Here is a 16761-nt window from a genome sequence, read left to right as displayed (position 1 = left end):
AATAATTTTTTTCCCTCGTAATCACAGTTTCATGCGATCAAAGACCGGATCTTTGTCGTACATTTTTTTTTATCTTAAAGATAACTGCCTCATTGCTATCCTGACATGCAAACCCTTTACCCGGTAACAGAAGTCTTCAGTTTTGCACTTCCTTCTTGCGTCTGAAGAAAGAATGCGACATGAAAAAAAGAACTTCGATGACAACGACAGCCCCTCGTGAGACGACCAAGTTGCTCAGCTATCATCGATGATGATCATCACGAAGGGTTTCGAAAAAAAATTGTTAATTATTATACTGAGGGTTCGAAACATATTGAATGTAAGAAAAAAAACTTTAAGGCGGAGTCTGCGAGTCGCGCTCAACTGCTTTTCTCTCATACTCTCGATTGATTGTATGCTCATGAACTAGCAGGACTGCTCAGCTAGCGCGTTCAACTCTTTCCCCTAACACCAGCAACCACGGGGTGTGAGAGTGAGAGAAAAACCCACCGAGGACCACGCGGTGTACACATACCAGCTCGCGACCACAGCGATACCGATTGCCCGCTCTTTGGCTGATTTTCCTTGGCTCGAGCCTTTATCGTTCATGCGGCGATTGTTCAGATATTCTTTTGACTTCGATCTGAAAAGTTGTTGTCATTAGAGCTAATCTTCTTACCTTTTCCACAATAAGGCTTGCAAAATTGTTACCAGTTTTTGTGAGCCGGCTTATTTGATCTAACGAAAATAGTGCAATTTGTGTCGACCGTTGTGATTGTTAGGAGATACCAAACTGTCAATATCGCTAATCACCACCTGAAACTGAGTGCACCGGCATAAGGATACTAGTGTGAGCGAAGATTGCGCGCGCTGTGAATGACAAGTGGTGTGACGAACAATCAATGAGCGACTGAACTGTCACGTGTGTGAGACTGAAGCACGATAATTGTTCGGAAACAGAAAAGAGAGAGAGACTATTACAGGAATTGCGAGACATTTTTTAATTGATTGATTAGTTAAAATTATCTTTGTTAACTTATGGGTTTTGGCTAGTATATGATTATTGAAATATTAACTTATTTGAAGCTTGTTTAATGAGGGTTTAGCGGCAATTAAGTAGAATCGTAGTATATTAAAGAATCAGTTTTGTTAGTAAATCGCGTTCTTGCCGAATTCATTAGAAAAATATTGTTACCGATTTCTTTATGCTTCGGCTATATGCATCCTTGCAACCGCGTAATTTTGCGATCGATCGCGCTTGTTTTCAAGCGATGCTGTAAATGTGCCTTGTAAATTTGCAATCGGGAATGGAACAGACGCCAGTATCCTCGCCAACGACGGTAACCAGTGGCGTAATAGTACAGAGTTGTGCACAGGTAGACGATGGTAGTAGCTTACTGGGGGGTGTTAGCGTTAGTGTAGGTAGTCTTTCTGATAGCAATCTTAGCTCGACGACTGCAATCCACAAACCGAAAATAACGTCCTCGGCGGCTGGCTCCACAACGGCAACTCCGGTGAAAGCAACAAGCGGCGCACTGACGACAACATCGGCAGCCACATCCTGTGTACCCAGCCCGGTACTTAGTCCCCTGCGGAAGGTGTGGGGTCGTAACAACAACGGCACAAGTGAGTTTCTTTTTTTTATCTGATCGTTTGATGATTTGATTATATTATATTTTGGGTCGGGCATTGAGTCAGTTATCAAATAATTTTTAATTGGTTATTGGTTATTTATGTTATTTCTCGTGCTATTATAGTTTTACAAGCGATTTATTGTTTATCTACAGTTAAAAAAAGATATAAAAAATTGCATCTATAAAAGACCCACAGAGAAAACTTGAGTCAGCAATTGTATTCTATTTCGCGAAACTTCGTGATCATTTAGACATAGCAAATCCTAACACTCGAGCCACCAGTCTTCAATCTTTCCGCATTACCAGCGCACGCGCATCCTCCTCAATTGGACACATCCAGCGAGTGCGAGGTCTGCCCCGGAGATGATGATCTCTCCCGGTTTTTTTTCTGGCTGCAATCCACTGTAATCTACTTGCTTAAACTACTGAGCGTCCTGTTGGCTATTCACTTTGTCGAAAATTATTGCTACATGTCCAGCTCACGTCAAACTTTCGTGTTTTATCAGCCGTTCGATGTTAGTTAATTTGTATACCTGAGATAACTCTGTTTAATTACTCAATTATCTACTCTACTTACTCAAACTCATCGACAATCTCGTATCGCACCCCACAATATTCACATCCAATACCGCTTGGACTACCTTTTTCTCTGCCAGTCACCATATATGTTGTTCTGGTTGAGTATATGATCAATCCAATTCTCGCATCTACAAGGTACCCAGTTCGGAAAAATCTCATAAGAAGCACATAAATACAGCGTCGCATTCCACGCTAATTTATATTCGAGAACATGTAAAACTGTGTGATGTGGAAATTACATACATAGCTTTAAATTCAATGAAATAAAAAGTTAAAAATTGATAGCAACAGCGCGACTTGAACCGATAAACATTAAATCACAAAGTATGTCCAAGATGCTGAGCCATAGAAGCACATGTCTCCTTAATGGAACCACACCAGGCCCGTGCGCAGGAATCATCCATGGGGGGGGGGGGGGGGGGAGGGGGGGGGGTTTAAGGGGAGAGGGTGGTGTCCAAAAGGCGAAAAGGCGCCTCATCCACTATATTGACAATGTAAAATGAATTCTGACAGGCTCGTGTGCAGAAATCATTAAAGGGGTGGGGGGGGGATCAAATTATGTCAGTTTATAAATTGATACAAAATTGACAAAAAATATGAATTGTCAAGTTATTTGCACTTTAATATAATAAGTACTCCATTGTTCATGAAACCTAATTTAAAAAAAATTCTTCATGGGGGGGGGGGGTTAAAACCCCCAAAACCCCCCCTGCGCACGGGCCTGATCCACACAGCGGCAATTGTGTATAAATTACTGTCGGAATCAGTAAAATTCATTACGAATGAAGTATCCCATCTTTAGACAAATTAAATTCTTCTGAATTGTATCGTATGTCAGATTAAATCACATGAAAAGTTCATAGTTGTTTTTTTCTGTGCACTAATGCTTCCTATTATTACTCTACGATTCACACCTACACTACAGTTTCATAAGGATTTTTTTCAAAAGTGATGACAAAACGAGGTGCAAATTTCTTTAAAATTTACTGGTAAATTCATCTAGTTGGCGGACCTCGTTAGTGGATATTTAAATCTACTTTGGACTACTAGTCCTAGTGAAGAAAAACTCCAAAAACGGAACTCACTTCGATTTCTCAGCTATGGTTAAACCGATTTTCACAAATTATGATTAAAATTAAAGTTGTCAGTATCTTAAACGATACTGTTCATCCATATCCGACTTCCGGCTCCGAAATCATACGGCATTGAGTATCAAAATTTTCCAACTGTCATTCAAAATGATGCCAAATCGATACGCATGGGTAGATGCTAGTACGGAAGAAGAATACGCCACCGCCTAGCACACAGCGTGCTTTGTTCAATTTTGTATACCGTGCAGGGTTGCCACATTTAAATCTATATTAACTTGACATTATATTTAAATCTATATTAACTGACATAACATAATATAATTGAATAGGCGATAGTAGTTCATACCAAAGAAAGTTTTTGATTTTATTTAATATGCAAAAAAATATCTTGACAGAATCTTCTAGTGATGTTTTGAAAGTATAAGTAGTAAGAGAAAGGTGGATTAAAAAAGGCTTTTGTATTAAAAACTTATCACTGCAAAAAAATGTAACTTAACTAAACAATGAGGCCGTCCTACCGGTGTAGGATCCGGATACAATATTTATAATTTTTTTTCTCTGATTCAAACAAAAGAGTTGGATCCTAGAACCACTTGAAAGCAGTTCCTAGCATCCATCACCCATGTAATCGCACCATATGCATAGCATAACCTCATCTGCGAAAATATTCTGCGTTGCCCGGACTGGGATTATGATGTAACGAAGCCTCCTATTTATCGTTTTCTTAAAAAAAAAACCTCAACGTCAAAATAATATGTGTACCACTTAAACCACACATAGCGAATCACCAATGTTTCCTTTAGCATATGATCGACTTCAACACAGCATGTTTAACGGAGGACTACTTCTTTGTTTTCTATATAAAGGTGCGTATTAAAAATACGGAAAATAAAACCGCACAAACAATGGTCAAGGATTAAATATCTTAGCCAATTTTAAACAGACTTTTGATATCATTACGCCTAGTACTTAGAACTATTTCTTCCCTTCAATTCAACTAGATAAAACTATATATTTTAGATTATGGGTTTCCATGGTTTCCTCTAACAGAAACGACAATTTCGTAGACATAAGTTCGCCGTTTTCATAGACAACCCGTGTTTCAATGTATGTATTGGCATTTGAACTGAGCTCCATCCCATAACAAGAATCAATATCGAACCGCCTCGGTGTGGTTCGGTAATGCCGTAGAGACGGTTGCTCTGCGCATCAGCAAGTAGAACATTTATGGATTTGTTTTGTGCCTCGTTCATCTTGCACGAGAGACATTTTAATCGAAACGCTGTTGTTTCTTCACAATCGAGGAAGTTGCAGGATGATCTCGATCATGGAGTGCTGGATAAACGTGATCATGGCATTAAAATTCTCAAAAAAAAATATTTTCGAAGAACTATATCGCCTCGATACTAATAACATTAACATGGGACACAATTTAACTGTTTCCTAAATATTCAAAAGAAATGTTGCAGTAATTTTGACAGTTGTTATATAGTTACGTAAACAGTTTGAACAACCCTATGACACTTGCTGTTTTTGAAATTTACTTTTTCCTACTTACAACATCTGTAAATAGCTATTTTGAAAAACGTTTTTTCTGCTGCCGTTGAGTGGAAATTGATAACAGAAATAATTTGGTATAAAAGCAATTATATTTTACACAAGATGCACAAAAATGGAGCGTCGTATTTCACGAAAATTTATATTCAAGAACATGTAAAATTGTGTGACTTAACAAAATATAGGGCTTGCAGTCGAATGAAATAAAAAACGAAAGATCGATAACGACTGCGAGACTTGAACCGAGAAGCATTAGATCATGGAGCAAGTCAGTTAATCGACTGAACCACAGAAGCACATATCTGCTTGGCTGGCAAATGGTGCATATAAATTCATTCAGTCGCACTTGCTAGCCGAGTGCAAATTAAACTCGGAGCCTGTTAAATTCTGTACGAGTGGAGTATTGCATCATCTGAAAAGTTAAGTAGTTATGAGTTGTATTGTTTGTAGAATTATGTCACCTGTAAACTAAAAAAACGATATTTTATTCAAACTAAAAATTGATCCTCTATTGTACGAGGTTAAACTTGGGCATAATGAAAACCGGATAAAATTAATGTTATTCCTTCACGAATTTTCGAACTTTTGATCGAACGCTCTTCATCAAGTTCCGGACAAGTGTTGCATAGCATTTTTTGGACGCTTGAGCCCAAATTTTTTTGAACTCCTGCATGTTTCCAGCTGCCTTACCAGTCTTGTTGAAGACCCTCTTCACGATTGCCCAGTAACGTTCGATGGGTCGAAGCTGAGGGCAATTTGGTGGATTGATATTTTTCTCAACGAAATACACCCTTTTCCGCAAGCCGATTGACAGTGGTTTTGGCATAGTGAGCCGACGCTAATTCCGGCCAAAACAATGGAGGTGTACTATGCTTCTTATATAAGGGCAGAAATCTCTTCTGGAGACACTCAGATCGATAGATTTCTGCATTTATAGTTCCGGTAGTGTAAAAAATGGTTGACTTCAAACCACAGGAACATATTGCTTGCCATACCAGTACCTTTCGACCGAATTTCTCCACTTGAATCGACCTGTCCGCATCGCTCACATCCTCCCCAACGACGACAGTAAAGTATTGTGGACCTGGAAGGGTTTTTGAATCCTCCTTTACATAAGTCTCATCGTCCATTAAAACGCATGCATCCGGACACTGCAAAACACGCGAATACAGTTTCCGCCCTTGTTGCTGCTCGCTTCTTCTGTTCTACACTTTGTTTCGAGATTTTCTGCTTCTTGTAGGTCTTCAGGTGATTTCGCCTCTTGATACGCTGGATCATTCCGGCACTCGTTCCTGCTTTTTTGGCCAAATCACGTATTGACATTGATTTGTTCTTCATGATTAGAGATACCACTTTCTGGTCCAGTTTCGGGTTGGAAGAACCAGGTTTTCTGCCTCTTATTGGTAGCTCATCCAAAGAATAATGTTCCCCAAACTTATTAATAATGGTTTTAACACTGGCATGATAAATTCCAAATCGCTTCGCCAATTTTCGCATAGTAATACCCTTCTCACTTAGCCATGTGTCCAGAACCTTAATTTTCACTTCCTTTTCAATACGCGACATTTTTAAAACGCAGAATTTCAAACGCACAAACAAGTAAACAAACGAAAGCTGACAGCCAAACGTACAGCATGCTGTGATCTGAGTATAGAAACCCATCACAAATACATGCGTACAACACAAATGTATGTGGAAAGCTTATTTTCGATACACTCCTTAAGAAACCTTCCAGATCGAGATTCAAACATGCGACAGTGTACAGAGGTTTTGTTTTGTTCAAATAGGTTAGTTTCTGCGTGGTTGTTTATAAACGAAATGATTTCCCCGAAAGTTACTGATTCGTTTCGTCAGTTCCTTTTCAATAACTTTCCCGTTGTGAATAGATACAAGTTAAACTAAGTTAAGGCGGCTTACGCCTTTCCGAAATTCTTAGTTCAATTGTTAAAGTTTCTAGTCTGTCGTCACTCGTCTCTCGAGTTAAAATTTTTCCGATTAAAACCCTCATACCCCACTACACAGGTGATTGTTTTGTTTATTGTACCTAATTGGGCCAATTAAAGAATATTGTATCTAGAATACGGGAGCGGGTCATTTCGTCGAAAACCATTTTACCAAATGTCATTTTGCGAAATGAGTAACTTCACCGAAAGTTATTTCGTCGAATGTATCATTTCGCCGAATGAGTAATTTCTCCGAAAAGATTTTTCAACTGGAAATATCGTATTGAACAGTGTTTCTCAAACTAGTCCCTACAGTCCACCAGTGCGCGACAATACATGTTAAGGCCTAAGAAGTTTCGCAGCAAAGGCAGGGTGAGTTTTTGAATCGCTGGTATCTGGAAATCTAGCGATCACTTGAATATGAACGACTGTTTAACTGCCCGACGTTCCGACTGCAAACTTGTTTGGTTATTTTCAGACGAGAAAAATAAAATATTTCTTTTGATAAAGATCAACATTTGTTCATTTGCGTTCAGTTAACGGTAAAATATAGCGCCTTGGAGATACGCCAAAGCTAACGCTATTATGGTTAGTTATTAAAAAAGTCTACAGGTTTTACTGGAAATTCCATTTAGAGGACCATAAATCATAATGGAAATGTAACCAAGAAACACGGAGAAATAATTTTATTTGTCATTTTAGATAGGATACATTTCAGATATATGAATTAAGTTCAACAAAACGGATCAGCACAATTTTTCTTTTTTTTTCATGACCCTGTCGGTGAAATGACATTCAGTGGAACGGTTTTCTGCGAAACGACATTGACTCCTAGAACACAGTAGCAGACGATAAGACAAGATGATCCATAAGTTATTTGATTAAATATTGCATAAATATAGCTTGAAACATTATACCATGACTAAACTTCCAATTTTGTTCCACGTTTTTATTGATCACTTTTAAATTAGCCACACATTATCTATCTTGATTCAATTCGATGCTATCCATTAAAGTTTGCCTGTTTTTGCCCGGTCGGTCAGTTCCTATTTGTGTGACATGAAATATCAAGGAGAAAGCTTTTCTTCTTCTCTCTTCTGACAAGAGTAAAGTCAACTTTTTCCATCGTCCTTTGGCGGACGGGTTGTTTGTTTGCTTTTCAACGTTGAAGCATCGCCACCACGTGTATGTACTTAGACACACATACGACGTCATGCATGCGCTTCCTCGTACAGTTTCCTTGTGTTGCAGCATAGAACGATTACTCCTTCGCCTTTCCACCTCCGAGAAGCGCACGGATACCAGCTTAAATTGAACTCCCCAAAATGTGCTGTTTTTATTGTACTCCACAGACGGATAGGAGCCACACGATACAAATATTCTTTCCCATATTTTTTGTCCCGAATATCCATTGCACCCTGGCAAGAGCAACAGTAACAGCAGCCGAAGCCATTCTGCGGGAAGTAACCCGCTTCGCGGCCCCCGAATGCTGAACCTTGTTCTGAGGCAACGGAAGCCCGCGCCCTGTATGCTTCAACCTTGTGCACTTTTTTTTCTCCTGTACCTCACACTGACTGTTGTCCCTTCAGAATCGTATTTTATGCTACGATATTTTATAGATTATACTGGCTCGCTAGCTGGCAGGATAAAGCTCCAATATGTCGGTCGAAGTTGAAGGAAATAGAAAGACCGAAACGAGCGGAGAAGAAAATTTCTTCGTTTTCAAGTTTTTTTGCTATTGCTACTGGCCCTCTGCTACTCAGTTTGCTTCTCGGACGCGAGAAGCAACAACTGCAAAAAATGACTGCCCTGAATTCGTGCATGGAACACGGGATTGAGTGTGATTCGGCGAAAGGGGTTGTTCCACTAGATCGCACTAGTTTCGTCACTGTACTCGGATCATTATGATGTAAAAATTTCATTTTGCAATCATTAACGTTAAACATTTGAACGAAAACATAATTGAGATGTGATTGTGTCGTCTATTAACTGATACTCGTTGCCAGATCTCAAAACTAATGATAAAAAAAATAAAAAACATTTTCCTTTCCTAAATATTCCGGTTTTGGAACAAGATCAAACACCAGTAGAAAGTGGAAGCATGAATCAGTTAGGTCACTAATAAGTAAACATTCACTTCCGGATCCAATTGTCAAACTAAAATACCCATTTTCGTGGAAATCCTATGTGTATTATTTTGACATTAAACTATTTCTTGGAACAATCAGTACCACCCCATAGCTTCTAACTAGCCGAGGTTTTTTTCTCTTCCTGGTGATTTTCCCAACTGCATCACTTTTTCTCACGTATACATTCTTTTCCGCTTTTCCTCGGTCCTGATCTGAGATGTCTGGTGCCATCGAGCTCGCCTCAGTGTACTGACAGTTTTTTTCCTTACCACTTTTCCTTTAGCTTTGGCACTTTTCCTTACGAGGCAGTCTCGTTCTGGTGCACCTTTTTTTTCGCCGGCTATCCTTAGCTGGCGATCTGTGTTTTTTTTCTTCAAACCCATACTGAAGATCGCTATGTGTCTTCCTTTAATAACAAACGAGAAGCTCACTTTAGCTAGATAGCATGTGCTACGGACACATGAGCATGGGAAGCCTAGGAGCGGTGGCAAGAGACATCCTCAAACTAGCATCTCCTAGAAATTGCATTGATATTGCAGTTTCGTAGGATCTGTACAATCCATTTTATATGTTCACTTTTTTTTAAATATTGCTTCTGTTTGCTGTTTTCTATTTGACTATGTATCTCCGGTTGGTCAACATTTTACACAAAGCTTTTTTCTTCGCCGCTATTCTCAGGCAGATATGCGGATTCAACGCCAATCTGAAAAAATATATTTTTTCCTTGGGCTGGTATATGTAACTTATTTCAACATTGCACGGGTCAGTCTGATGTTCTACGTTATTCGCCGTAAAACTTTTATTAGTGGACACTATCCACAAGATTTTTTTTAATTCCCTTATTGCGACTAACATACAGACTGCGAATGATGGTGTCTATACATTCGTTTGAAGGACGATTATTACGACAACGACACATGAACTATCATTTGTTGCCGTTGGATAGAGTAGAATCTAAACTTTCCATTTAATACTTCGGATCAACAGGTAGAATCAAATAAACGGCTGAATGCAAAAAAAATCGAATAAGTGCAACTTAGTTTGGCAAACCCGTTTAATTAATTATAAAAGTTAAATCGGATAAAAACGTTGAGAGAAAAAATCGATCCAGGATTTTGCAATGTAAAAATCGTTTAAAAGCCTACCATTCAGGGGCTTTGGTGCCTCCTGGGTAACCAGTTTGTGCAAAGTGCACATAACTTATTTTATATCTTTTACGTATTGTTTTTGACTCATCAGTGCATCAGCAAGATTATGTTGAACTGTTAATGCCACCTCACGAATCTACATAATTCGCTAAGCAGACGTAAAGTTAATGATTTTCACAAAACACTACCCTGACTACAATCTGTTGGTGATCAGTGTCATATACAGACGCATACTGCACATAAAATAATTTTCAAAAATTCTGAAAAAAATTAGACTTAATTTATTAACTTGAAGTTGGAATGAAATGAGCGGTATTTTTATTTTCGATCGGGTACGTGTCGGGTTTATGAAATTACTCACTATACCATCTCTACTGGAATTTTTGTTCTTCATCTTTAAAATGTGGAATCAGGTCTGCTTATTACTTCAGCGTAATGTACACTGTAATAAGTTTGCTGATTAAGTCTTGTTTTCATTACGTATGTAATGTTGTATTTCTGCTTCTGTTTTATGATAAAAAATGAAGAACACAAACTGACATAAAACCTTATGAGGCGGCAAAGCAAAAAAATTCACTGATTCTAGGAAAGCTCAACATTTAAAAATTGACAACTCGGCATTTCAATACCTACATTTTTGCTAAACTTCTATAACAGCTAGTACAATATTGACTAATTGGTGGATTGCTACTCAATTGTTTTACAAATAGTAACAGGGATATGTTGTAAATTCGATTTTAGAATGTTTGAGAAATCTTTCCCAACATATCTAACATAATTAACGACTCTTTAACAATTGCACAGCATTTTGAAATTCGAATATGTTTTATTTGCTACTTGGGCATTGGCATTCGGTCAGCCTATGGCCGTAAATGACAAACGATTTACATGGAATGCTTATAACGAGACCAAAGATCACATAAGATAGAATAGCTTTCTCAAAGCGCATTGGGCACAAAGGTTACCTTTTCGATTGAAATAATTTCTCCATACCGCGACATAGTCTTTCAAGTACCGGGTATACCGCTATGAACTGAACGTTTTTTTTTATGCAATTTAAAGATACAATACCAAAAGAAATGTTCGCCTTTTGAAGCAAACCCATCAGACATAGATTTTTTGACTTCTTTATAGGAATCTAAGTGCTGCTCATCCAATGCGTGGTCCATTGATGAAAACAAATGATATTCGACAAGTGCTTTGATTGTATCCTGAACCGGTTTTGCTTTATGTGCAGGTGCATCGTCGTGAAAAAAAATATTTTGCCGTATCTTCTGGTCCATTCTGGTCGTTTTACAATTATTTCATGATTCATTTATTGATGGTAGCGATTAGTATTAATAGTAGTAGTGGTTTCAGAAGCTTGTGATGATGATTTATACCTTTCTGATCCCACCAAACACATAGCATAGCTTTCTTGTCGAGTTGATCTGGTTTTGCAGTCGATGTTGATGGTTGTTGCGGATTAACCAATGATTTTTTTCCTTTTTTTTCAACTAACTTTTCTCGGAGATGGCTGAACCGATTTTCACAAACTTAGATTCAAATGAAAGGTCTTGTGATCCCATACAAAATTCCTGAATATTATTTGGATCCAACTTCCGGTTCGGGAGTTATGGGATAAAATGTGCAAAAATAAGAAAATATGTGTTCTAACTTTTCTCATAGATGGCGCGACCGATTTTCACAAACTTAGGTTCAAATGAAAGGTCCTGTGGTCCCATACGTAATTCCTGAATTTCATGAGGATCCGACTTCCGGACCCGGAAATATAGGGTAAAGTGGGTTAAAAATTGTATACCATCACTGAAAGTGGGGAAAAACCTTAAAAAAAATTCTAAATCGACCTCAAATCTTTTCCTATTGATAGTTTTTATCAGTAGACGGTCAAACAAACCGATTTCAGTTATTCTTTTAAGAATCGAAGAAAATTATTTTGAAGAATTCCACAGTATTATATATGATAGTATGATTGATATGAGAAAGGCATCATTACACCACTAGGTGGATCAAAACAGGTTTTTATAATAAAATTTTTATTCTGGCCTTTTTGCGTAAAAGTTCACAGATGTACTGGGGTTGCTTGGGGCTGGTGTTAAGGGAAGCACCGTTGTCCTTTGGTGTGGTTGTCTCCTTGTCCAGTTTATCACATGGCTTACCGTAGTGAACAGCTTTTTGGCAATATTGACATGTGGACATCTGATTGTCATAGGTGACAAGTGATTTGCACAGAATTCTTATATCCTGACCGAAAGTCACATAAGAATGTATAGGCCTCTTCAAGCGCATGCGTAACAAACGTACGCCATTTAGAATACCGGGGAAAAAGTTCTTCCACTTTTCTATTTCGATAGAGAAAATCTCTCCGTATTGGGACATAGTTTTGCGAATATAAGAATCGGTGACGCTTGAGGGAAGATCATGCACACGCACTTCTATAGCATTATCTTCCATATATACTGGAATGTTGTACTTAATGTTCTCGTGCTCCACATAGTCTTTTGCGAATTGAATTGCATCCAACTCTTTATAAAACTGGATGTAAACAACATTATTCGTCTTATTGCATTGAAGTAAATGCACACGTTTAATGTCAAGATGCATATGCTCCTTAAGCAAACCTTCAAGTTCTCGTATCGAAGGTCGAATTTTGCACTGCCTGAAGTCAACAACAATTGTATTCTTTCGTGTCGGCGGTAGCTTTTGTTCGTTTGGTTCACTCATTTCGAGGTCGTTCTATTGTTCACTACACAATACTGCGGTTTTGTTATAACGACTGCCTTGGATGAGATGTGAAAGCGAACTGGTTTTAGGATTCTTGAAATTAATCCATTTTCAATTGCTAGTTGTTATCCGATGCAAAACTGATTTTCTTTTGTGTCTATGAAGTAAAATTTCACAAGTTTTCAATCTTGCAGTCAGTTCCCATAGATTTCAAACGGCCATAAATTGTTCATTGTGCAACATTTGACATTGCTTCGCTTTTGACTAGCAGTATCATCTTCATTCAATATTGCTTGCAATTCGGTGCTTTCAAACTTTTTTGATGATTTTTCCACCGTTTAAATAATCGTTCACATGATCATCGTATGCGTTAACAAGCATTCGAAGCGACTCTGTAGCATTTACTTCAAATAAAAACAAAAAATGAATGCTTTCCGCAAGTAATCAGCTTCTGGTACAAAACTCAATATGTTTATCACGATGAAAAATGCCAACCAAAAAAAATTAAGGCTCTTGCACACCAAATTTTCATTATCGACACATTTGCGTTAAAATACGCTCTTTTCATACCGGTATACACTAAGGTCTCTTTTTTTACACGGGGGTTACGTACCGTGTTTAAAAAATCCGTGTAAAATAAAACCGTGTTAATTCCGGAATCCATGTAAAAAAGCCGTGTATAAAAAAACCGTGCGAAAAAAAACGTGTAATAGAAGACCTCAGTGTACATGGTATATTCATCATTAACGGCTAAGTGCAGATTATGTACTTTCATGTTCTACATAGTGTAATTTGAATAGTATTCATGCGACACCTAGCGGCGAGCATCTATATTAACTTGACATACGCTGCTGCATTGTAAATAGCCAATCGAACTGTACGCATCAAAAAGCTACGACACCTTCCTTTAGGGATTTCTTTCATTTTGGAACATTTTAAGAATTTCTAAAGAATATCATAAATTGACTAATACAACATGGGGAAAATCTATCATTGAAAGGATCAGCATCGAGAGTGAATGAAGTAGCAAGCCAAGGCTAAAAAAAAGTCCCGATAAATTGTCGAAATGCTGGAAGGCGATATTCATGGCCATTAATCTTAAAGACCCCGGAAAACTGTTGTAAAATTGATCCGGTAAATTCCGCAACGAAATTTAAACATGAACTGGGTTCCTTTGCACATCCAGAACCAGCACCAAGCCCGAATCAAACATTCGATAAATCGTCAAGAAGTCCGCCGAACTCCTACAATATACATGACAAATTTGAATTTTATACAAATGAAAACCTTTGTGAAAAACTGTTTTATTTTTGAGATATATAAATTGTTTTAGCTTAGAACTAATGTATTATCAATTTGAAAGAAAAGTTTATCACACACAGTTGGTTGGTTGATTCAAGAATATAATTTCCAGAATGAGTACTACATATATTCAGTTGAGCACACAATTAAAACATTACCAAAGCAACAACAAAAGCTAGTTGATTTTAATACTATTTTGAAGTTATCTCAATTTGGTTTCACTTTGCCAACGTACAAAAATAAGAGAAAATTAAAAAACAAAGGATAATTCGAACAGTTCCCGATATTTTATAAGAGCTTACATGTATATAAGTGCAGAGTAGTAGTGAAACCAAATCACGGCAATCTTTCCGACTCTCGTAATACGACACAAATCTGATTGGTTCGAGCAGACAAACCTATTAAATGTTTCCCGCCCAAGCTGCTCGTGTTTTTTTTCTGCAAACGCACTACTGATATTGTAATAACCTTTTCGCTCTTCAAATTCTAATTCGAAGGGTTGCCTATTTCACGCATTTACGGAGGAAAGGGATAATCGTGCAGTAGCAGAGAAAGAAGGGTGATGACCCATCTCTCTTGCTCTATGACTTCTCTATGTTCGCTAGAGGGTTAGAATTTGGAGGGTTAAAGGGTCGCGCTATAGTTTTAGTCTCTTGCATGACCGAGAGGTTAGCGGAAAAGTTGATATGCGTCGTCATTGAGCGATCCTTCCGCGCAAACCGAGGTCCAGTGTGGTTTGAAGCCCCTGACCGTTAGATTTATGCGTGTGGACGATTTTTTTTTGTGCGCCTCGGATTTAACGTGGACATCTGTCGCATGGATCAACCTAAATTTTAGTTCGTTGAAATGCGTAATATATTTTTTTGTTTTGTTTTGTAGTCTAACAGTTCGAAAGGTGAAATGTGACCCTTTCTCCTGGCCACTATAGAGGTTAAATTGGATGCTGCTCTATGCAGAGCATAGCAGATGTAAGGATTATTCCCCGCATTAATCAAATGACACCCAGTAGTAAAATTTAGACCTTTGACAGTTACCTCGTGCACACGTGTGTAATCCCGTTTTTCCTTAATCTAAAATAAATCGGTGTTGTGCATCTCTTATATTGGACACACTGGTTTTATACAGGGAAACTAAAAATCGTTACTCGATGAGAAGGAAAGCAAGAATCGGTTTACTGTCCGTTCTCATCAGGTTTAATTTCACATGTTAAGCATAAACCTGGTGAAAGTTGAAAACCTTTACACCTTGAAAACTGTTTTCAATAACTTTCCAAATCAAAATACTTTAAGTTATGATAAAATATTACTTTAATTGAGTTAAATTATCTGTGGATCGTCGAAACGTTGTTTCGCTCGAGACGTTCAGAACAGACAATGCGCTTCATCCTAATATTCAAAATTGTGGCACTCGAGCAGAGTGACCTTTTTTGGCTCGTGTTAGACTGTTAAGTGCTCCAGCAGTTCAATATGAATGAGTCGAAGACGAAACGTAAAAGGAAGATGAAAACGTAGGAAAATGCTTTCTGTGAAGAAATATCAAGTTCTTCTGGAATGTGCCGACAGAAAACGAAACTGAGGGACGACGTTCTGACCGTCAACAGATCGTAGTTATTTGGATTTTGGTACCGCATGGGTACCGGGTTTGTGCTAAGTGCACATAACTAATTTCACTTTTTACGTTTCGTCTTCAACTCATCAGTGCGTCAGCAGTTCATGTTGAACTGCTAACGCCACCTAACGATTCAACATAAACCGCTGAGCAGACGTAAAGTTAATGCTATTTGCAAAACACTTATTGCACCGAAGTGTCATGTCACTGATGAGCCGAAGGCGGAACGTAAAAAGTGAAATTAGTTATGAACATTTAGCACTAAACCACATAAACATAAACTGCTGACGCACAGCAATCCTTAGGTTGTTTTCAGAGTGCAAGCATCAGACCGGGCGTCACGACGCGCATGCGATATAGTTCCATTTGATCAAAGTGAACCTGTTAGAGTGAATGCGAAGTGAAAATAGTAGGGGAAGATGTTCGGTTGCCGGCACCCCACCGTAACTTTTGACAGAAAGTAGGTAGCGTCATTCCGACAAATGTCATGTGTGTGTAATAGCAGCACGTTCTTTTTGTGCTGAATACCAAAGCAAACAGACGATTGTACTTTTTGTTGCGCTTAAAACAAATTTTATTTGCGTGAAAATCAACACAAAAGTTTTTTATGACTTTTTTATAGTATCATAAATTGAAAAGCATCAATCGAAAAGGTGAGTGGCTTGAAAATTTATTAGATGAAATCGATTTATTTCGTGATTTAATACCGGATGCTATCAAAATTTTTGCAACCAAAGTTTTTCTTAGTAATTTTGAAAATGTCTACCGATTTCGGTTACCGGCACCCCAAGGTGTTCAGTTACCTGTACCCCATTTTTTTCGACAAATCGCGAAAAAGTGTCAGTGATATGCAGAGATGCCAAGTCTTCAAATTTGACTGTAAATTATCAAATTTTTTAGTTAACATGTCATTCTTTTTTCATCTAAAGACTTTTACAGACTTTTGAAACTTCGATTGTTTGCAGACATTCGTCAGAAATTACAGACTTTTGAAAATTGGTTCGATCTTTTCGTTCGCTATGACAGCACAGAAACATCAAGACAAGGTAATTTTTTTGTATTATTTT

The 16761-nt window shown here is 38.0% G+C and overlaps 1 protein-coding gene across 2 annotated transcripts in view; it reads left to right on the top strand.

Moving 5' to 3' along the window:
* The first annotated feature begins 621 nt into the window (after positions 1 to 621).
* LOC131429826 (NGFI-A-binding protein homolog) overlaps positions 622 to 16761 on the top strand; it is a 52452-nt gene continuing 36312 nt past the window's right edge. For both annotated transcript variants that reach the window (XM_058594216.1, XM_058594218.1), the window contains exon 1: positions 622 to 1605. In XM_058594216.1, coding sequence (XP_058450199.1) covers positions 1260 to 1605 — 346 coding nt within the window. In that variant the 5' untranslated portion in view covers positions 622 to 1259. The remainder of the gene's footprint in view (positions 1606 to 16761) is intronic.

The sequence above is a fragment of the Malaya genurostris genome, chromosome 2 (assembly GCF_030247185.1).
Source record: "Malaya genurostris strain Urasoe2022 chromosome 2, Malgen_1.1, whole genome shotgun sequence".
NCBI classification, from domain to species: domain Eukaryota; kingdom Metazoa; phylum Arthropoda; class Insecta; order Diptera; family Culicidae; genus Malaya; species Malaya genurostris.
Note: the sequence above shows the minus strand (reverse complement) of the source record. Positions and strands in the feature narration are given on the sequence as shown.